The sequence below is a fragment of the Procambarus clarkii genome, chromosome 75 (genome assembly GCF_040958095.1).
Source record: "Procambarus clarkii isolate CNS0578487 chromosome 75, FALCON_Pclarkii_2.0, whole genome shotgun sequence".
NCBI lineage: Eukaryota > Metazoa > Arthropoda > Malacostraca > Decapoda > Cambaridae > Procambarus > Procambarus clarkii.
Window position 1 is genome coordinate 3,603,874 of NC_091224.1, and position 23,516 is coordinate 3,627,389.

Sequence of the window (23,516 nt, forward strand, 5' to 3'; positions counted from 1 at the left end):
CAACCACGTGTGTATGCCCGGGGGCCACCCCCAGGCCACCCGGCCGCTCGGCCCGGCCGCTCGGCTCGGCCACTCGGCTCGGCCCGGCCCGGCCCGGCTCGGCCCGGCCCGGCCCGGCTCGGCCCGGCCCGGCTCGGCCCGGCCCGGCCACTCGGCTCGGCCCGGCCACTCGGCTCGGCCCGGCCCGGCTCGGCCCGGCTCGGCACGCGCGCCGGCTACCACCACCCCCCCCCCCCCCTCTCAGCTCGGGAGGGGCGCTGTGGGCCACGCGGTGGCCACATGCCTTGGCCATCTCCTTGGGCCACTTGGCCACTTTCCCGGGACAGCCTAGGGCCACATCTTGTCGACGCATGAGGAGCAAGCTAAGTGTTGACAGCTAGAGTGGTAGTGACCTGGGAAATGAGTAAAAATAAGGAGGTTAGACGTGAGTAAAATTTATCATTGTATACAGTGTGATGAGTACCGGTGGAAATTCCCAGTAAGAGTTGTCTCAGAGCCTCGCCAGGCTAGGGAAGCAGCTGAGAGACAGCTGTCTGTAGCACGTCCAGGTGACTGGTAGGGCGGTACCTGGAGATAGATGTTGTACACGGGACCACACTGTTGTATCATGATGTATATATGTGTGTAGACTGACTCGAGTATGTAACTGGTCAGTGTAGAGATTTACCATATAAGTGATCCAGCCTGTCGATTCTATATAATCGTTCAGACTGGATTAATGCCATAGAGTACCGTATTGTATCATTAGAGGTAGGCAGGCCAGGTTGCCGGGATGTCAGTGGGTGCCCTGAGGTCTGTGTAGTTAGTTACATTTACCTGATGATATAATTTTCATTGATTATGTGAATGCCATTTCTATGTGTTCATTTGCATGTTTATGTACTGTGTTGTGTGGTAAGTCAGTAGATGTGATTGCTGACTGATTGCCTAATGATGTCATTAGCATGTGGGGTATGCTGACGGCATCATTATGTTGCAGGTTTGTGCAGTGTTGTTATCAGTTTATACGATATTATTGCCCTAGGAACTGTGTTGAGGGTTTAAGGGACCTCTAGGATTATTCAGGGGAATTCACAGTGCTTAATGAGAGCAGGCAATTGATGGGTTAATTGCTTTGCTGAGGTAAGTGTGTGTTCACAGTAGTCCTTTGCAACGGTTGCAAGATAAGGGGAGCAGTAATATTGGTATACTCTTGTGTGTTGCACAACCGTTTGTCATTATTGTGTGGGCACAGTAATTAGCGAGTTGCAGTAGCCGCAACCGTATGTGGGCAGTGCATTTATGATGTTGCATGCCATTGTAGTGTGACCTATGTAACGCTGGGGTTACTTTGTTTCTTTTAAGTTGTGTTGAGGACTTAAGGATTCAGTGAGTTAATAATTGGGGAATTAATTGGATAAGGGGTGCACACTTATTGTTGAGTGAGTGAGGGCTGTTATGAGAGAACAGCGTTGAGCTTGAGAGAGATACGTCTCGGGAGCAATTAATTGTCCGTGTGACAACTAATTGACCACTCTTGCTAATTATGTAATTAGCCTTCTCATCATGAATTCACGTTGTGGGAGAGGATCTGTCAGAGTCTGTCAGTATTTGTGTTAGCGTAATTTGCTCGAGACTAATTACCTTTCTGGGGTATAGCAATTAGTGGCTAATGTTAATTAGTGGAGTAATTAACATCTGGAGAGCTCCGATGACTCGGTAAAGCGAGGTCATGGAGCTAGCATAAATCGTTGTATTAATCATATCCTGTCTGAGGACAGTGGATTAGTGGCACATCTTGTTAATTAGGGGTAATTAACTCCTTTCCCGTGAATTCACAGTGTTTGATGAGACCTGCTTAGGCAGTGCGGAGTGAGACGTATTTATGGATGATTAATTATCGGTCCTGGTGACAGTTAATTAATTGTTCAGAATTAATTAGGGTAATTAACACTCGCTAGTAATTTTTTGACACAGACTGTTGAGAAGCTACCAAGTTAGGGTAGGCTTAGTTATCGTAACTCAATGGGGATGTAATTAGTGGTCCGTTTGACCTTAATTAAGAATTACTCACTGAATACTTGCTAGGAGTCAAGTGTGATGTAATATATGTTTGAGTTATTGTTAACAAGAGAGACAAGTGTTAATGATTAACGTAGAGTATCATCATGATGTTGTCTAGTGTGAGACAATTGTTTGTGATTACCGTAGTACTTTGTTGCTGACTGATGCGATCAGTCAATTAATGTAATTAATCACTTAAGGCAATTTCTTTGGTTGTCGTCTGGTGACGAGAGTAGAGTAATCTAGGGATTTGTGGAGCTGTGTCCCAGAATCCCGCCTTGCCTGTCTTTGTTACTATTTACAGGGCAACTTCTTGTAGGGAGTTGCAAAGAGTGTTCACACTGGGTTGTGATAGGGGGGGGGGTCACTGTTGGACTACCCGCCTAGTTACGTGGGTCTCTCCTGGGGGGCGGGAGGACCCCTAAGCTTGTGATTATAGTAGCTGTCAGGGAAACCGAGACACTATTGATTGCATGCTTGTGTCTTCAGTGGATATCCTTCATTTGTTCAGTTAGTTCATGTTGTCAGCGCGAAGTGTCAGCAAGATGGAGCCTGCTGTCACTTCTCGAGGGGCTGTTGAATAGCTGTGTTGCAAATGCCACTTGTTGGACAATAACGTAACCATTCGCTGTGGTGTAACTTAATCTGTGATATTTTTCTTTGATTTGCAATATTGCGTCATCAGTGGGCACACCTGTGTTCAGGTTAGTTCAGTATGCAGCCTCACAGCAAGGGTTGCTATTTAGCTGTTTGTTATCGTGCCACTGGATGGACATTAACGTAACGTAAACTCGGTAATGTAGTAGTTAGTCTCTTGTTATTAAAAAATTGTTATGTTATAGAAAACGGTCTTTGATGTCAACCCTTCAACCATATTATTCCACCATATTTCTGGATATTACGATTAAATGTTGATGTGATCTTGATAAGGCGGCTGTTCTTGGGAATTCGAATTCCAATTCATAGTGCCACATCAAATATAAATATTTGATTGTGAGAACCCGTCGGTTACCCTTTATTAGTTTTAACGTCCTGTTTAACTAGGAGGAACCAGCGGCCTATTGTGGGCAGGTTTTCACTTCTTGTGGTGGAGGCCTGGCGGTTTGCTCCCGCTTTTCCTTTTTCTATTGGACTCATGCTTAACTGCCGTGAGCAGCCTTTATACTTGTAGTCCACCTCCTAAGGGAGGTAGGCGTAGAAAAAAATCTCACATGCTTAATCTCGTCTATGCGTGCCGTATATGTTCTCTGTATTCCCTCTATTTCAGCAATCTCTCCTGCTCTGTAGGGGGAAGTGAGTACTGAGCAGTACTCAAGACGGGACAACACAAGTGACTTGAAGAGTACAACAATTGTGATGGGATCTCTGGACTTGAAGGTTCTCGTAATCCATTCTATCATTTTTCTGGCTGACGCAATACTTGCTTGGTTATGCTCTGTAAACGTTAGATCGTCGGACATCATTATTCCCAAATCCTTGACATGCTTTTTTCCTACTATGGGCAGATTCGATTGTGTTATGTACCCTGTATTATGTTTCAGATCATCATTTTTGCCGTACCTGAGTACCTGAAATTATCACCGTTAAACAACATGTTATTTTCTGCTGCTCAATCGAAAACTTTATTAATGTCTGTCTGTGTAGTTTTTCAACGTCTTCAGCAGAGGTAATTTTCATGCTGATTTTTGTATTATCTGCAAAGGATGATACGAAGCTGTGACTTGTATTTTTGTCTATATCTGATATGAGAATAAGGAACAACAGTGGTGCAAGGACACTACCTTGAGGTATAGAGCTTATAACTGCGCTCGGACTCGATTTTACTTGATTGACTGTTACTCTTTGTGTTCTGTTCGACAGGAAATTGAGTATCCAGCGTCCTACTTTATCAGTTATTCCCATTGACCTCATTTTGTGTGCAATCACTCCATGGTCACATTTGTCGAATGCCTTTGCATAGTCTGTGTATACAACATCAGCTTTCTGTTTTTCTTCTAATGCCTCAGTGATTTTGTCATAATGGTCAAGTAGCTGTGAGAGGCATGATCTTCCTGCTCTAAATCCATGTTGGCCTGGATTGTGGAGGTCAATGGTTTCCATGAATCTAGTGACCTGACTCCTGATGACCTATTATGTGGGAAATTAGTGCAACTGGTCTATAATTCTTTACCAATGCTTTGCTCCCTCCCTTGTGTAGAGGGGCAATGTCTGCTGCTTTCCGCGCATCTGGTATCTTCCCCGTGTCCAAGCTCTTCCTCCACACTATACTGAGTGCCTGTGCTACTGGCACTTTGCATTTCTTTATAAATATTGAATTCCATGAGTCTGGACCCGGGGCTGAGTGCATGGGAATATTGTCAATTTTTCTTTCAAAATCGGCTACGTTCGTGTTTATATCAATTATATTTACAGGTGTTTGGATATCACTCATAAAGAAATTGTCCGAATCTTCCACTTTCATGCTGAGTATCGGAGTGCTAAACATGTCCTCATACTGCTTTTTTAGGATTTCTCTAATTTCTTTGTCATCCTCCGTGTATGAACCTTCACTAATACGAAGAGGTCCAATACTGGCAGTGGTTTTCGCTTTTGATTTAGCATATGTGAAGAAATATTTTCTATTTTTCTTTATTTCTTGAATTGCTGTCTGGTCTAGTTGCCTTTCCTGAGTTTGATAGGAATGCTTCAGTCTCTGTTCGATTTCTTCAATCTCCCTGTTTAAATTATTTCTTCTTTGTATGAAGAATCATGTCTGCTTGAGCATTTCCGTTAATTTCTTACTTCTTTTGTAGTGTCGTCTGCGTTCTCTTTCTACATTTGACCTCTTTCTGGCTTTCCTCAAAGGAACATGTTTCAGACAGACTTCATATGCTTCAGAAGTCAGTTTTTCTATTTCTTGTGTAGGATTTTTCTTAGAACATTTTCCCATTGAATGTCACTCAATAGCAAAGTTTAGAAGTTGAAGAATGAATTGTGAGAGACTTTTTGAAGACCAGAATAGTGAGCTGAGGGAATAAGCTTAATGGGTGGGTTATAATGTGTACGCTTAATGGGTGGGCCAGCTGGGTCAAGGCTCGGGGGGAGTGTCTGTGTGTGTTTAGTAACTCACCGCAACTTTCCGCTAAAAGCTGCAAATGGAAATTGTATCAAAAGGCGTTTTTCTTTTGATGATGTGTTTCATCCGTGGGATATTACCTTCCTGTTGGTGACTGGTGGTGTGTGGGGGCGTGTACATGAGCCCCAGGGAGCTGTACTCTGCTAGTTGTACTCTTCTAGTTGTACTCTTCTTGTTGTACTCTTCTTGTTGTACTCTACTAGATGTACTCGTTGTACAAAAAATACTATTCAAATACAATACAAAAAATATGATAAATAATCATGTCTTGAGGTATCAGAGTGGACGGTGTTTACAGTGATAAGTTGCGAAATGGTTCAGGTAGTGATGTGTTAATACATTTTGAGATGTACTATATATATATATATATATATATATATATATATATATTATAATATGCATTTACTATTTGTGTATTCAGGATCGAGCTATTAGCTCTTGGGCTCCGCCTTTCTAACCGTCGGTTGTCTAATCTACTGACTCCCGACCCATTTTCCTCTATTATATCTGCTACATATATTTCCTCTCTCACACATGCCCAGACCAGAGGCCACAGCAGCTCTCGGACTCCCAGGTACCTGTTTACTACTAGGTGTGTGGGGCACCTAGTGAACGTGACCGGACTGAATACGGAACGAATCTTGTGTATATTTCTGACGCTCTTCGCTAGGGAATGAAGTAAAAAAATATTCCCGACAGGCAACATTCAAAAGTTTTGGAGCTCGCAACATGTCACTGAAAAACAGGTTTCATTAATGCTCGCCTTAAAATCTACGGAGGCAGAGGAAGATGTTATATATAGTGGCAGGAAGTTCATTATATATATAACGTGTTAGATGAGGTAGAAATGTGTTTTAATACCATGCATGTCGACGTGGTAGTGAGGGAGGTAGACATTATATCTTGGTGAGGATGAGGTGTATAGAATTTCCACCTGGTCGTTATTTCTTAGATTTTTCATTGTTTTTTAATATATTCCCATTCTTCCCCCCTGCCTTAATATGCTTGTATATTAAATATTTCCTTCAAAATTTTCATTTTTGGTCTTATTTTCTGTTTTGTCTTAACAGTAGCTCTCGTATTTTCTTTTGGCATGAAGACTGTAGACGAAGAAAGCCCAAGACTTTCTTTGCAACATTGATTACGAAGTCTTTCACACATTGTCCAAGACCTTCATCTCAACACTCCCAGACGCTGCCATCCCTAAGCCGTCCTCCCCGGGTCCACATGTTATCCTTGTGATGCCTCAGACTTAAGGGAGACTTCCCTCAGGATAAAGCAGAGATCAACTAAAGCCTCACTTCTTCTCCGTCTCTCTAACATAGTAGCGGGTCCAGGACTCTGAGGCTCCAGGGAAGGTGTACCCACAGCGGGTCCAGGACTCTGAGGCTCCAGGGAAGGTGTACCCACAGCGGGTCCAGGACTCTGAGGCTCCAGGGAAGGTGTACCCACAGCTGGCACCACTTTCTCCACTTTCACAATGTATTCCGAGATGTTATTAGCAAGACTTAAAGCTCGTGTTTGGTCGATATTTGCGACGATAACATTCACTGTGTGTGTGTGTGTGTGTGTGTGTGTATGTGTGTGTGTGTGTGTGTGTACTCACCTAGTACTCACCTAGTTGTGTTTGCGGGGGTTGAGCTCTGGCTCTTTGGTCCCGCCTCTCAACCGTCAATCAACAGGTGTACAGATTCCTGAGCCTATCGGGCTCTGTCATATCTACACTTGAAACTGTGTATGGAGTCAGCCTCCACCACATCACCCCCTAATGCATTCCATTTGTCAACCACTCTGACACTAAAAAAGTTCTTTCTAATATCTCTGTGGCTCATTTGGGCACTCAGTTTCCACCTGTGTCCCCTTGTGCGTGTTCCCCTTGTGTTAAATAGACTGTCTTTATCTACCCTATCAATCCCCTTCAGAATCTTGAATGTGGTGATCATGTCCCCCCTAACTCTTCTGTCTTCCAGCGAAGTGAGGTTTAATTCCCGTAGTCTCTCCTCGTAGCTCATACCTCTCAGCTCGGGTACTAGTCTGGTGGCAAACCTTTGAACCTTTTCCAGTTTAGTCTTATCCTTGACTAGATATGGACTCCATGCTGGGGCTGCATACTCCAGGATTGGCCTGACATATGTGGTATACAAAGTTCTGAATGATTCTTTACACAAGTTTCTGAATGCCGTTCGTATGTTGGCCAGCCTGGCATATGCCGCTGATGTTATCCGCTTGATATGTGCTGCAGGAGACAGGTCTGGCGTGATATCAACCCCCAAGTCTTTTTCCTTCTCTGACTCCTGAAGAATTTCCTCTCCCAGATGATACCTTGTATCTGGCCTCCTGCTCCCTACACCTATCTTCATTACATTACATTTGGTTGGGTTAAACTCTAACAACCATTTGTTCGACCATTCCTTCAGCTTGTCTAGGTCTTCTTGAAGCCTCAAACAGTCCTCTTTTGTTTTAATCCTTCTCATAATTTTAGCATCGTCCGCAAACATTGAGAGAAATGAATCGATACCCTCCGGGAGATCATTTACATATATCAGAAACAAGATAGGACCGAGTACAGAGCCCTGTGGGACTCCACTGGTGACTTCACGCCAATCGGAGGTCTCACCCCTCACCGTAACTCTCTGCTTCCTATTGCTTAGATACTCCCTTATCCACTGGAGCACCTTACCAGCTACACCTGCCTGTCTCTCCAGCTTATGTACCAGCCTCTTATGCGGTACTGTGTCAAAGGCTTTCCGACAATCCAAGAAAATGCAGTCCGCCCAGCCCTCTCTTTCTTGCTTAATCTGTGTCACCTGATCGTAGAATTCTATCAAGCCTGTAAGGCAAGATTTACCCTCCCTGAATCCATGTTGGCGATTTGTCACGAAGTCCCTTCTCTCCAGATGTGTTACCAGGTTTTTTCTCACGATCTTCTCCATCACCTTGCATGGTATACAAGTCAAGGACACTGGCCTGTAGTTCAGTGCCTCTTGTCTGTCGCCCTTTTTGTATATTGGGACCACATTCGCCGTCTTCCATATTTCTGGTAGGTCTCCCGTCTCTAGTGATTTACTATACACTATGGAGAGTGGCAAGCAAAGTGCCTCTGCACACTCTTTCAGTACCCATGGTGAGATCCCATCTGGACCAACCGCCTTTCTAACATCCAGATCCAGCAGGTGTCTCTTGACCTCCTCTCTCGTAATTTCGAACTCCTCTAAGGCCGCCTGGTTTACCTCCATTTCTCCTAGCACAGTGACCTCACCCTGTTCTATTGTGAAGACCTCCTGGAACCTCTTGTTGAGTTCCTCACACACCTCTCTGTCATTCTCTGTATACCTGTCCTCGCCTGTTCTAAGTTTCAATACCTGTTCTTTCACTGTTGTTTTCCTTCTGATGTGACTGTGGAGTAGCTTTGGTTCGGTCTTGGCTTTGTTTGCTATATCATTTTCAAAAATTTTCTCTGCTTCTCTTCTCACCCTGACGTACTCATTCCTGGTTCTCTGGTATCTCTCCCTGCTTTCTGGTGTTCTGTTATTCCGGAAGTTCCTCCACGCCTTCTTGTTCAGTTTCTTCGCTTCCATACATGCCCTATTATACCATGGATTCTTTTGTTGCTTCTCGGATTTTTCCCTTTGGGCCGGGATGAACCTGTTTACTGCCTCCTGACACTTTTGGGTAACATAGTCCATCATACCCTGTACAGACTTGTCTCTGAGGTCTGTGTCCCAAGGTATTTCACTTAGGAAACTTCTCATCTGTTCATAATTCCCCTTTCGGTATGCCAGCCTTTTGATTCCTAGTTCTTTTTGGGGGGAGATAAGTCCTAGCTCTACCAGGTACTCAAAGTTCAATACACTGTGGTCACTCATTCCCAAGGGCGCTTCCATCTTAACTTCCCTTATATCCCATTCATTTAGGGTAAATATCAAATCAAGCATTGCTGGTTCATCTTCTCCTCTCATTCTTGTTGGCTCTTTGGTATGCTGGCTTAGAAAGTTTCTTGTTGCCACGTCCAGCAGCTTAGCTCTCCATGTTTCTGGTCCTCCATGCGGGTCTCTGTTCTTCCAATCTATCTTCCCATGGTTGAAGTCTCCCATAATTAGTAGTCCAGATCCATTCCTGCTAGCAACAGAAGCTGCTCTTTCTATTATGTTAATGGTGGCCATGTTGTTTCTATCATATTCCTGTCTAGGTCTTCTGTCATTTGGTGGTGGATTATATATGACTGCGACTATAATTTTTTTCCCTCCATTTGTTACAGTACCTGCTATGTAGTCACTGAAACCTTCACAGCCCTGAATATCCATCTCCTCAAAATCCCAGCCTTTTCTTACCAGCAGAGCTACACCACCCCCACCTCTTCCTTCCCTCTCTTTCCGCATAACATAATAGTCCTGTGGAAACACTCCATTTGTTATTGTTTTCGTGATCTTTGTTTCTGTGAGGGCTATTATGTCTGGGTTTTCCTCTAGTACCAGTTCTCCAAGCTCATTTGCTTTATTTGTAATTCCATCTATGTTAGTGTACATCGCTTTGAGGCTCACTTTCTTCTGTCCCTTCTCAAATCGCCTCCTTGGTGAGTGTTCTGCTGGTGGGGGAGGCTGTTCCATGGGTGTGAGGACCTGTGAGGTGGGTAACAGGATCTCAGAGGATACTGGAATGAGGGGCGGGGGATCCAGTGAAGGGGGAGGGACAGGGAGGGTATGGGGTGAAAGGGGAGGGAGGACGGGAAGGAAAGGGGGGGAGGGAGGACTCGGGAGGAGGGGAGGGGTAGAAGGGTGGGGATTGGGTGTGGGGGGAGGGAGATTTGGCTGAACTTTTGAGTGGGGGCAGGGAGGGTTTGGGGTAGGGGGGTTTTCTATGCAGAGGAGGGAGGCGGGGTTGTCCTCCCTTCTGGTGTTACTGGGTAGCTGGTTGTGGGTTCCCCCCTCGCCTCTGGGGGTGTTGTGTTGGGAGCTGTGACTTCCTGGTTTTCCCCTCTCGCCCTGCGCCTCTTCCTTGCTTCTGCCGCCACGGCTCTCTCCTCCCTTGTCTTGTCTCGCTGGAGGAATACATTTTTTAATTTTCCCACGTTTTTCAGGGAGCTCTTCCTTGATAGGATCCTCTCCTTTGTGTTCTCGTTTGCAAACACTATCTTTATCATTCGGTCTCGGTCTTTGTTGTACCGGCCTAGCCTGAAAACCTTCTCAATGCTATGCTCGGCCCCTTCCATGTCTAGTGCCTTTAGTACTTCATTCACTGCTGCTTTGTCCTTGTCATTCCACTCTGTCCTATTGGTTCCTTCCTGTTCCCTAATACCCACAGCAACCACTGATCTTTTCCTTTCCAGCAGTTGGCTAGTGGAGCGTGCCGCCTCCTGCGAGATGGCTGCTTTCATGGCCACCTCCATCACTGCAGTCATTACTTCAGAGTTATTTTTTTTTAGTATTTCCGCAAATGTTGCTTTTATTGTGGCATTCTCATCCAGAAAACTATTACCACCTTCTCCCTGGGTGGTTTTCTGACTATCAGCCTCGATACCATTCTCTTTGAGGGTTCTAATCTCCTCCTTTGCTGCTGTCAGCTCTCTTTTCAGGTTGCTTATTTCGTTCTTCATTTCCTGCATCATTTCTTGCATCTCACTCTTGATGTCCTCCAGAAACTGGGCGAACATTTCCTTCATCTCGTCACCTTGGCTCTTTCCTGTGTGTGTGTGTGTGTGTGTGTGTGTATGTGTGTGTATGTGTATGTGTGTGTATGTGTATGTGTGTGTGTGTGTATGTGTGTGTGTGTGTGTGTGTGGGTATGTGTGTGTGTGTGTGTACTCACCAAGTTGTACTCACGTAGTTGTGCTTGCGGAGGTTGAGCTCTGGCTCTTTGGTCCCGCCTTCCAACCGTCAATCAACTGGTGTACAGATTCCTGAGCCTACTGGGCTCTATCATATCTACATTTGAAACTGTGTATGGAGTCAGCCTCCACCACATCACTGCCCAAGGCATTCCATTTATTAACTACTCTGACACTGAAAAAATTCTTTTTAACGTCTCTGTGGCTCATCTGGATACTAAGTTTCTACTTGTGTCCCCTTGTTCGTGTCCCACCCGTGCTGAAGAGTTTGCCTTTGTCCACCCTGTCAATTCCCCTGAGAATTTTGAAGGTGGTTATCATGTCTCCCCTTATTCTTCTGTTTTCGAGAGATGTGAGGTTCAGCTCCTTTAGCCTTTCCTCGTAGCTCAATCCTCTCAGTTCCGGGACGAGCCTGGTGGCACACCACAGAATCTTCTCTAACTTTGTCTTGTGTTTAACTAGGTATGGACTCCAGGCTGGAGCTGCATACTCCAGGATTGGTCTTACATAAGTGGTATACAGGGTTCTGTGTGTGTGTGTGTGTGTGTGTGTGTGTGTATGTATGTGTGTGTGTGTGTACTCACCTATATGTACTCACCTATATGTGCTTGCAGGATCGAGCATTGACTCTTGGATCCCGCCTTTCGAGCATCGGTTGTTTACAGCAATGACTCCTGTCCCATTTCCCTATCATACCTGGTTTTAAAATTATGAATAGTATTTGCTTCCACAACCTGTTCCTGAAGTGCATTCCATTTCCCCACTACTCTCACGCTAAAAGAAAACTTCCTTACATCTCTGTGACTCATCTGAGTTTCAAGCTTCCATCCATGTCCTCTCGTTCTGTTACTATTCCGTGTGAACATTTCGTCTATGTCCACTCTGTCAATTCCTCTGAGTATCTTATACGTTCCTATCATGTCCCCCCTCTCCCTTCTTCTTTCTAGTGTCGTAAGGCACAGTTCCCTCAGGCGCTCTTCATACCCCATCCCTCGTAGCTCTGGGACGAGTCTCGTTGCAAACCTCTGAACCTTTTCCAGTTTCATTATATGCTTCTTCAGATGGGGACTCCATGATGAGGCGGCATACTCTAAGACTGGCCTTACGTAGGCAGTGTAAAGCGCCCTAAATGCCTCCTTACTTAGGTTTCTGAATGATGTTCTAACTTTTGCCAGTGTAGAGTACGCTGCTGTCGTTATCCTATTAATATGTGCCTCAGGAGATAGATTAGGTGTTACGTCCACCCCCAGGTCTCTTTCACGCGTCGTTACAGGTAGGCTGTTCCCCTTCATTGTGTACTGTCCCTTTGGTTTCCTATCTCCTAGTCCCATTTCCATAACTTTACATTTGCTCGTGTTGAATTCTAGTAGCCATTTCTCTGACCATCTCTGCAATCTGTTCAGGTCCTCTTGGAGGATCCTGCAATCCTCATCTGTCACAACTCTTCTCATCAACTTTGCATCATCCGCAAACATCGACATGTAGGACTCTACGCCTGTAAACATGTCGTTAACATATACAAGAAATAGAATTGGTCCCAGCACCGATCCTTGTGGTACTCCACTTGTTACTGTTCGCCAGTCCGACTTCTCGCCCCTTACCGTAACTCTTTGGCTCCTTCCTGTTAGGTAGTTCCTTATCCATTCTAGGACCTTTCCCCCCACCCCCGCCTGCCTCTCGAGCTTGAACAGCAGTCTCATGTGCGGTACTGTATCAAAGGCTTTTTGGCAGTCCAGAAATATGCAGTCTGCCCAACCATCTCTGTCCTGTCTTATCCTCGTTATTTTATCATAGAATTCCAGAAGGTTTGTTAGGCACGATTTCCCTGTCCAGAACCCATGTTGATGTTTGTTCACAAACCTAATGTTCTCCAGGTGTGCAACCAGTCGTAGCCTAATTATTCTTTCCAGTATTTTACAGGGGATGCTTGTCAGTGATACAGGTCTGTAGTTAAGTGCCTCCTCCCTATCTCCTTTCTTGAAGATCGGCACGACATTTGCCTTCTTCCAGCAACTGGGCAATTCTCCTGACATAAGTGACTCATCAAAGATCATTGCCAGAGGCACGCTGAGGGCCTGTGCTGCTTCTTTTAGTATCCACGGTGATACTTTGTCTGGTCCAACTGCTTTAGTTGCATCTAGAGTTGTCAACTGTTTCATTACCTCCTCTGCTGTCACCTCTATATCTGATAGTCTTTCATCTAGGGTAACCCCTTCCAACAATGGGAGCTGCTCAGGCTCGGTAGTGAACACTCCATGGAAACTGGCATTCAGTGCCTCGCAGATTTCCTTGTCACTTTCAGTATATGCCCCCTCTGTCTTCCTTAGTCTTGTCACTTGGTCGTTCACCGACATTTTTCTTCTTATATGACTGTGTAGTAACTTAGGTTGTTTTTTCGCTTTGATTGCAATATCGTTCTCATAGTCCCTTTCCGATGTTCGTCTTATGTTAATGTAATCGTTCCTAGCTCTGTTGTATCTGCTTCTGTTGTCCTCTGTTCTTTGTCTTCTGTACTTCCTCCACTCCCGCCTGCTGGCCATTTTTGCTTCCTGACACTGTCTATTAAACCATGGGTTATTATATTCCTTCTTATTTTTTCCCTTTACCGTTGGTATAAATCTCTCTTCGGCCTCCTGGCATTTCTGTATGACTAGGTCCATCATATCTTGGACTGTTTTTCCTCTAATTTCTTCCTCCCACTGCACTTCACCCAGATAGTCCCTTATCCTCATATAGTCCCCTTTCCTGTAGTCAGCTCTCCTTTCCCAGATCTCTTGTCCCATGGTCATAATTTTGAATTCCATCATGTAGTCAAAGACTAGGACACAATGGTCACTGGCCCCTAGAGGTATTTCATGCTCTAAATTCTCGATATCTTCTACGTTCTGGGTGAAAATCAGGTCTAATAGGCTCGGTGCATCTCCTCCTCTTTCCCTTGTGTCTTCCTTCACATGTTGTGTCAGGAAATTCCTGTCTATAACATCTACTAATTTTGCTCCCCACGTTTCATCCCCTCCATGGGGATTCCTTGATTCCCAATTTATCTCTCCATGATTTAGGTCCCCCATGATCAGCAGCTTCGCTCTCATTCTGTGGGCTAGTGTTGCTGCCTTCTGCAGTTCATCTATACATGCTTTGTTGTTGTCATCATACTCCTGCCTGGGTCTTCTACTGTTTGGTGGGGGATTGTAGATTACCATGATCACAATCTTCCTCCCATCTACTGTCAGAGTTCCATGTATGAAGCTTGTGCACTCATTGGTAACTCGATTTCCCAGGTCTTCAAACTTACATTTCCGCTTTATTAGGATTGCTACTCCCCCTCCCTGTCTCTGTGTCCTCTCTTTTCGTATCACCTGGTACCCTTCAGGAAAGATTGCATCTGAGATCATGTCATTAATTTTAGTTTCCACAATTGCAACTATGTCAGGATCTGCTTCACTCACTCTTTCTTTTATCTCTTCTGCTTTATTAGATACCCCATCAGCATTGGTGTACCAAACCTTGAGATTCTTCATGGAAACTCTTGTACCAGAGTTCTCCCTTTCTCTGGGGGTCTGGGGGGATCTGGGGGATGTCTGGGGGGTGACTGGGGGCAGAGGGGATCTGGGGGATCTGGGGGGTGTCTGGGGGATGACTGGGGGCGGGGAGGGTCCGGGGGATGTCCGGGGGGATCCAGGGGGTGTCTGGGGGGGTCCGGGGGGTGTATGGGGGGTGAAAGAGTTCAGGAGGGGTGCTTGGGGGGCTACTGGGGGCTGGGCTTCTAGGAAGGTAGGTAGGAGGGTCTGGGGTAGGGCCTGGGTAGGTAGGTCTGGAGTAGGAAGGGCATACTGGGTCTGAAGATTAGGGAGGGCATAGAGGGGTTGGGAGATGGCGTAAGGTTGGGAGACAGATAGAGGTTGAGAGGTTGGGAGGGGGATGGATAGAGGGGGTGGGGGGGACCTCCCACCTCCCTCGCAAGGGTGGGGGGTCACATGGAAGGAGAGGGGATGAGGAGGGGTGAGGGCAGGGCAGGCTTTGGGTGTTGAGGGGATGAGGTCTGGGTGGGTTCTTGGGGTTGAGGGGATGAGGTCTGGATGGGATTTGGGGGTTGAGGGGATGAGAGCTGGGTGGGTTTTGGGGGTTGAGGGGACGAGGGCTGGACGGGTTTTGGGGGTTGAGGTGATGAGGGGGTCCTTGGAATGTGGGATGAATTTGACTCCAGTGGGGTCAGAGGGGTCAAGGGATGTGCTGGGGAGATAAGCAGGGGCGGCTGATTTGGGAAAGGGGTGACCTGAGAAGCACGTGTGAGCTGGTTAGCATGGGGTGGATTAGCACTGGGGTGTGTAGCTGCGCTCAAATGGGAAGAGTCGTATTGTTGTTTGCTTGCTCTGTGGGCAATCTGTTCCTCCTTCGTCATGAATTTGTCAATAAATACGTTGTAGTAATTTTCGCTACCTCTGAGTAGGTGTTTGTGATGCAGTATGTAATCCACTGCCTCTTCGTTAGTGAACTGTACCAGGACAGGTCGTTTCCTGTTACAGTTGTATGGTCCAATGCGTCGGTGGACTTGCACCTCATTCCCTGCCATCTGGGCTCTCATGTCTCTCAAGATCCCCTGTAGTTCCAAATCCTCAATCTCCATCCTTTCCTGCCTCGATGGTGCCCTGGCTTCAAGTAATCCATGGATTATGATTGTCCTCTTTCTCAGTTCAGGGTCATGCTGGTGGCCCTCTCCCTGGCTGACCCCCACCCCTCCTACACCCGCTACTCCACCTACTACTACTACTTCCCCTTCCCCTGCCAAGCTTCCCTTATTCCTGCCAAATTCATTAGTAAGCCTAGATATTTCTCCTTGCCATTCTACCCTGCTCTTCGTGATTTCCTCTTGAATATAATCCATAAACTCTTGTTTGAGTCTTTGAACCTCGTCCTGTATCTTATTAAAGACTTCACTTTTAATCCCCTGGATTAGATCACCTATCTATGTGATCACCACACCTATGTGTGTGTGTGTGTGTGTACTCACCTATCTGTACTCACCTATTCGTGCTTGTGGGGGTTGAGCTTTGGCTCTTTGGTCTCGCCTCTCAACTGTCAATCAACTGGTGTACAGATTCCTGAGCCTACTGGGCTCTATCATATCTACATTTGAAATTTTCAAAACTACATCATATCTACAAATAATACTCACACACCACACTGTACATGTCCCATGTACACATGTACGCACGTGTACATATCCATGCACACATGTACGCACATGTGTACATATCCATGCACACATGTACGCACATGTGTACATATCCATGCACATGTACGTGCGAGTATTCAAATCTATCATATCTACTTTTACATTTGAAAAATGTGTTTGTGTATATCTGTGTATTCACCTAGTTATATTCGCCTAGATGTGCTTGCGGGGGATTGAGCTCTGCACTTTCGGCCCGCCTCTCAATTGTTACCAATTTGAGTATTAAGGTCATGTACAGTGTGGTGTGTGAGTATTAAGGTCATGTACAGTGTGGTGTGTGAGTATTAAGGTCATACACAGTGTGGTGTGTGAGTATTAAGGTCATGTACAGTGTGGTGTGTGAGTATTAAGGTCATGTACAGTGTAGTGTGTGAGTATTAAGGTCATGTACAGTGTGGTGTGTGAGTATTAAGGTCATGTACAGTGTAGCATGTGAGTATTAAGGACATACACAGTGAGGTGTGTGAGTATTAAGGACATGTACAGTGTTGTGTGTGAGTATTAAGGTCATGTACAGTGTGGTGTGTGAGTATTAAGGTCATGTACAGTGTAGCATGTGAGTATTAAGGACATGTACAGTGTTGTGTGTGAGTATTAAGGTCATGTACAGTGTTGTGTGTGTATATTAAGGGCATACACTGTGTGGTGTGTGAGTATTAAGGACATACACGGTGTGATGTGTGAGTGTTAAGGACATACACAGTGTGGTGTGTGAGTATTAAGGGCATACACAGTGTGGTGTGTGAGTATTAAGGTCATACACAGTGTGGTGTGTGAGTATTAAGGGCATACACAGTGTGGTGTGTGAGTATTAAGGTCATACACAGTGTGGTGTGTGAGTATAAAGGACATAGTGTGATGTGTGAGTATTAAGGGCATACACAGTGTGGTGTGTGAGTATAAAGGACATACACAGTGTAGTGTGTGAGTATTAAGGGCATACACAGTGTGGTGTGTGAGTATTAAGGGCATACACAGTGTGGTGTGTGAGTATTAAGGGCATACACAGTGTGGTGTGTGAGTATTAAGGGCATACACAGTGTGGTGTGTGAGTATAAAGGACATACACAGTGTAGTGTGTGAGTATTAAGGGCATACACAGTGTGGTGTGTGAGTATTAAGGGCATACACAGTGTGGTGTGTGAGTATTAAGGGCATACACAGTGTGGTGTGTGAGTATTAAGGGCATACACAGTGTGGTGTGTGTGTATATTATGGGCATACACTGTGTGGTGTGTGAGTATTAAGGACATACACAGTGTGGTGTGTGAATATTAAGGGCATACACAGTGTGGTGTGTGTGTATATTATGGGCATACACTGTGTGGTGTGAGTATTAAGGACATACACAGTGTGGTGTGTGAGTATTAAGGGCATACACAGTGTGGTGTGTGAGTATTAAGGTCATACACAGTGTTTTGTGTGAGTATTAAGACCATACACAGTGTGGTGTGTGAGTATAAAGGACATACACAGTGTGGTGTGTGAGTATTAAGGGCATACGCAGTGTGGTGTGTGAGTATTAAGGTCATACACAGTGTGGTGTGTGAGTATTAAGGTCATGTACAGTGTGGTGTGTGAGTATTAAGGTCATGTACAGTGTGGTGTGTGAGTATTAAGGTCATACACAGTGTGGTGTGTGAGTATTAAGACCATACACAGTGTTGTGTGTGAGTATTAAGGTCATACACAGTGTGGTGTGTGAGTATTAAGACCATACACAGTGTTGTGTGTGAGTATTAAGGTCATACACAGTGTGGTGTGTGAGTATTAAGGTCATGTACAGTGTGGTGTGTGAGTATTAAGGAGATACACAGTGTGGTGTGTGAGTATTAAGGTCATGTACAGTGTGGTGTGTGAGTATTAAGGACATGTACAGTGTGGTGTGTGAGTATTAAGGTCATGTACAGTGTGGTGTGTGAGTATTAAGGTCATGTACAGTGTAGTGTGTGAATATTAAGGTCATGTACAGTGTGGTGTGTGAGTATTAAGGTCATGTACAGTGTAGTGTGTGAGTATTAAGGTCATGTACAGTGTGGTGTGTGAGTATTAAGGTCATGTACAGTGTGGTGTGTGAGTATTAAGGTCATGTACAGTGTGGTGTGTGAGTATTAAGGTCATGTACAGTGTAGTGTGTGAGTATTAAGGTCATGTACAGTGTGGTGTGTGAGTATTAAGGTCATGTACAGTGTGGTGTGTGAGTATTAAGGGCATACACAGTGTGGTGTGTGTGTATATTATGGGCATACACTGTGTGGTGTGTGAGTATTAAGGACATGTACAGTGTGGTGTGCGAGTATTAAGGACATGTACAGTGTGGTGTGTGAGTATTAAGGAGATACACAGTGTAGTGTTTGAGTATTAAGGTCATGTAAAGTGTGGTGTGTGAGTATTAAGGAGATACACAGTGTGGTGTGTGAGTATTAAGGACATACACAGTGTAGTGTTTGAGTATTAAGGTCATGTAAAGTGTGGTGTGTGAGTATTAAGGAGATACACAGAGTGGTGTGTGAGTATTAAGGACATACACAGTGTGGTGTGTGAGTATTAAGGACATACACAGTGTGGTGTGTGAGTATTAAGGGCATGCACACCGAGGTGTGGTGTGTGAGTATTTCTCACTGTCGCGCAGCCTCTCTTCTAAACTTGATCTTCCTCACCAAGGACTTCCTTTTATCAGACACATTTCTCACCACAGATAAAGCACAAGTTTTAATTAAAGTGATCAATCACTTGCAGAATTTCTCCGTTTACCCAAATTTTTTAAACCTTTTTTTTCTATCATTTTAAAATTTAATATATATATCATATTAACGTAAGTATATTTCATGTTAACCTTTATTATTTGAACAAATCCACAAGAGCCGTGATGAAGGTTCGAACCTCACGGCCCTTGTGGATTTGTAAATAATATATATCATATTTTACTATATGTCATAATATATGATATATATTAAACATATATCTCATATATATATATCACACCTCCGTCTAGAATCCTCTGGCTCTCACTACCAAAGGCATTATCATCTTTAAAATACCTCCACAGAACATCATGCCGACCTAAACACGTCCACAGAACATCATGCCGACCTAAACACGTCCACAGAACATCATGCCGACCTAAACACGTCCACAGAACATCATGCCGACCTAAACACGTCCACAGAACATCATGCCGACCTAAACACGTCCACAGAACATCATGCCGACCTAAACACGTCCACAGAACATCATGCCGACCTAAACACGTCCACAGAACATCATGTCGCCCTAAACACGTCCACAGAACATCATGCCGACCTAAACACGTCCACAGAACATCATGCCGACCTAAACACGTCCACAGAACATCATGTCGACCTAAACACGTCCACAGAACATCATGCCGACCTAAACACGTCCACAGAACATCATGCCGACCTAAACACGTCCACAGAACATCATGCCGACCTAAACACGTCCACAGAACATCATGCCGACCTTAACACGTCCACAGAACATCATGCCGACCTTAACACGTCCACAGAACATCATGCCGACCTTAACACGTCCACAGAACATCATGCCGACCTAAACACGTCCACAGAACATCATGCCGACCTTAACACGTCCACAGAACATCATGCCGACCTTAACACGTCCACAGAACATCATGCCGACCTAAACACGTCCACAGAACATCATGTTACCCTAAACCCGTTCATAGAACATCATGCTGACCTTAACCCGTCCACAGAACATCATGCCGACCTTAACACGTCCACAGAACATCATGACGACCTTAACACGTCCACAGAACATCATGACGACCTAAACACGTCCACAGAACATCATGACGACCTAAACATGTCCACAGAACATCATGCCGACCTTAACACATCCACAGAACATCATGCCGACCTAAACACGTCCACAGAACATCATGCCGACCTAAACACGTCCACAGAACATCATGCCGACCTTAACACGTCCACAGAACATCATGCCGACCTTAACACGTCCACAGAACATCATGCCGACCTTAACCCGTCGACAGAACATCATGCCGACCTAAACACGTCCACAGAACATCATGCCGACCTTAACACGTCCACAGAACATCATGCCGACCTAAACGCGTCCACAGAACATCATGCCGACCTAAACACCTCCACAGAACATCATGCCGACCTAAACACCTCCACAGAACATCATGCCGACTTAAACACGTCCACAGAACATCATGCCTACTTAAACACGTCCACAGAACATCATGCCGACATAAACACGTCCACAGAACATCATGCCGACCTAAACACCTCCACAGAACATCATGCCGACTTAAACACGTCCACAAAACATCATGCCGACCTAAACACATCCACAGAACATCATGCCGACCTTAACACGTTCCCAGAACATCATTCCGACCTAAACACGTCCACAGAACATCATGCCGACTTAAACACGTCCACAGAACATCATGCCGACCTAAGCACGTCCACAGAACATCATGCCGACCTAAACACGTTCACAGAACATCATGACGACCTTAACACGTTCACAGAACATCATGCCGACCTTAACACGTCCACAGAACATCATGACGACCTTAACACGTTCACAGAACATCATGCCGACCTTAACACGTCCACAGAACATCATGCCGACCTAAACACATCCACAGAACATCATGCCGACCTAAACACGTCCACAGAACATCATGCCCACCTAAACACGTCCACAGAACATCATGCCGACCTAAACACGTCCACAGAACATCATGCCGACCTAAACACGTCCACAGAACATCATGCCGACCTAAACACCTCCACAGAACATCATGCCGACCTAAACACCTCCACAGAACATCATGCCGACTTAAACACGTCCACAGAACATCATGCCGACTTAAACACGTCCACAGAACATCATGCCGACATAAACACGTCCACAGAACATCATGCCGACCTAAACACGTCCACAGAACATCATGCCGACCTAAACACGTCCACAGAACATCATGCCGACCTAAACACGTCCACAGAACATTATGCCGACCTAAACACCTCCACAGAACATCATGCCGACTTAAACACGTCCACAAAACATCATGCCGACCTAAACACATCCACAGAACATCATGCCGACCTTAACACGTTCACAGAACATCATTCCGACCTAAACACGTCCACAGAACATCATGCCGACTTAAACACGTCCACAGAACATCATGCCGACCTAAGAACGTCCACAGAACATCATGCCGACCTAAACACGTTCACAGAACATCATGACGACCTTAACACGTTCACAGAACATCATGCCGACCTTAACACGTCCACAGAACATCATGCCGACCTAAACACGTCCACAGAACATCATGCCGACCTAAACACGTCCACAGAACATCATGCCGACCTAAACACGTCCACAGAACATCATGCCGACCTAAACACGTTCACAGAACATCATGACGACCTTAACACGTTCACAGAACATCATGCCGACCTTAACACGTCCACAGAACATCATGCCGACCTAAACACGTCCACAGAACATCATGCCGACCTAAACACGTCCACAGAACATCATGCCGACCTAAACACGTCCACAGAACATCATGCCGACCTAAACACGTCCACAGAACATCATGCCGACCTAAACACGTCCACAGAACATCATGCCGACCTTAACACGTTCACAGAACATCATGCCGACCTAAACACATCCACAGAACATCATGCCGACCTTAACACGTTCACAGAACATCATGCCGACCTAAACACATCCACAGAACATCATGCCGACCTAAACACCTCCACAGAACATCATGTCGACCTTAACACGTTCACAGAACATCATGCCGACCTAAACACATCCACAGAACATCATGCCGACCTAAAATACTTAAGTCTTGTCTCCTCAATGTGGTGCTCAATAATATTAAAATTCCATATAATAATATTTCCTGCACGGATCTTCAATGTAATATCCACCAAACTGTCTCAGTGACATGACATACTTTTGGTGTGTCATGTTAGTGAGAAAATAAGCGGAGGGGATTCGAACACGTGACCATGACACTGTCAATCGCAAACTCTACCACTGTAGCAAACTACAAATTTGAAGTAAAATTTGTCAAACATTATGTCTCCTGCTGAAGGATGGCGAGTCATGGATGAAACTTCTGGATCCATTAAAATATGGCGTGTTTAAAAGTAATAAACATTACATTAGTGCTTTGTACAGTGCTTTGTACAGTGCAGGTGAGATTGAATTTAACTTTAGTGCAAGTATGTGTGTGACTTGTGTACATCTTGCCCCTAATGGTAACTATCCTCAACTGTAACACCTGTAATGGTTAAGATGCAATAAACAAATCTGAATATTCAGGAACAATATTTTTGGGCAATGAGGTGACATGAGCCGTTGTTCTGGGGATTCCCAGACACCTGTCGTAACCCATCAACCAATTGTAGTTATGATATCTCACTTACCGTCTTCTCTGGCAATGTTAAACTTGGGGCACCTGAACTGTGTGTGTTACAGACTGTCTCTCCCAAGATACATCACCGTCTGTAATAACCACCTCTGTAGTCGCTCCCATTCCTGAGTTATATCACCTGTGTCCTCTCATAACTATAGATACAATTTCCTTAAAAACTATTTTATTCTAAGTACTTGATTATATTCTCATTGGCTCTTCATCTTTATAAACTACACACTTCTAAATACCAAATTGCATAAAAAAATGACTTTCTTTACAACCTTTAGCTGATTCTGGGGTGGTGGAGACTGTTCATTACTAAAACTGGAGGAGCGTTCCTGTTCAGTGTTCACAGTGCCTCCAAAACAGTTGACTTAGTTGAACATCTAAAATTTCGTAGGGAATTACTAAAGAGAGAGATGTGTTATGAAATCGCTAGAATCATACATTTTACTTATAAGGTACGTAAACAAGGAACAGTTCAGTCCTTTGTTTGTTGCTGTCTGTATTATCTATTGTTGAAAAAGAGATAAGAATTAGGCTGTAGGAAAGGAGAATTTCTTTACCGTTGGAGCTATTGCTATACAATAGCTTACAGAGTATAACAGCAATAGGGAAAATTGTTGGTTACACCAGTGATGTAGAGCTACTAGCGCCAAGGGAAAATGGTGTGCAGGAATTGTAAAATAACGTCAAAGTTGTAGTTGTAATAAATGAGTTTTAGTGCTGGATACATTGGTTTAATCCAGGCAAATGTACTGATGTTTCCTTTACAACTCTAGAATCGATTTATCCAAATCTCGATCGCAAATTACTAGGGGGAAAGAGA

The 23,516-nt window shown here is 44.9% G+C and overlaps 1 protein-coding gene across 1 annotated transcript in view; it reads left to right on the forward strand.

Annotated features, from left to right (window-relative positions):
• Positions 1-22,212, forward strand: part of LOC138356940 (serine-aspartate repeat-containing protein I-like) — a 40,215-nt gene extending 18,003 nt beyond the window's left edge. Inside the window, exon 2 of the mRNA XM_069313473.1 lies at positions 19,265-22,212. Coding sequence (XP_069169574.1) covers positions 19,265-22,212 — 2,948 coding nt within the window. The remainder of the gene's footprint in view (positions 1-19,264) is intronic.
• The last annotated feature ends 1,304 nt before the right edge of the window (positions 22,213-23,516 follow it).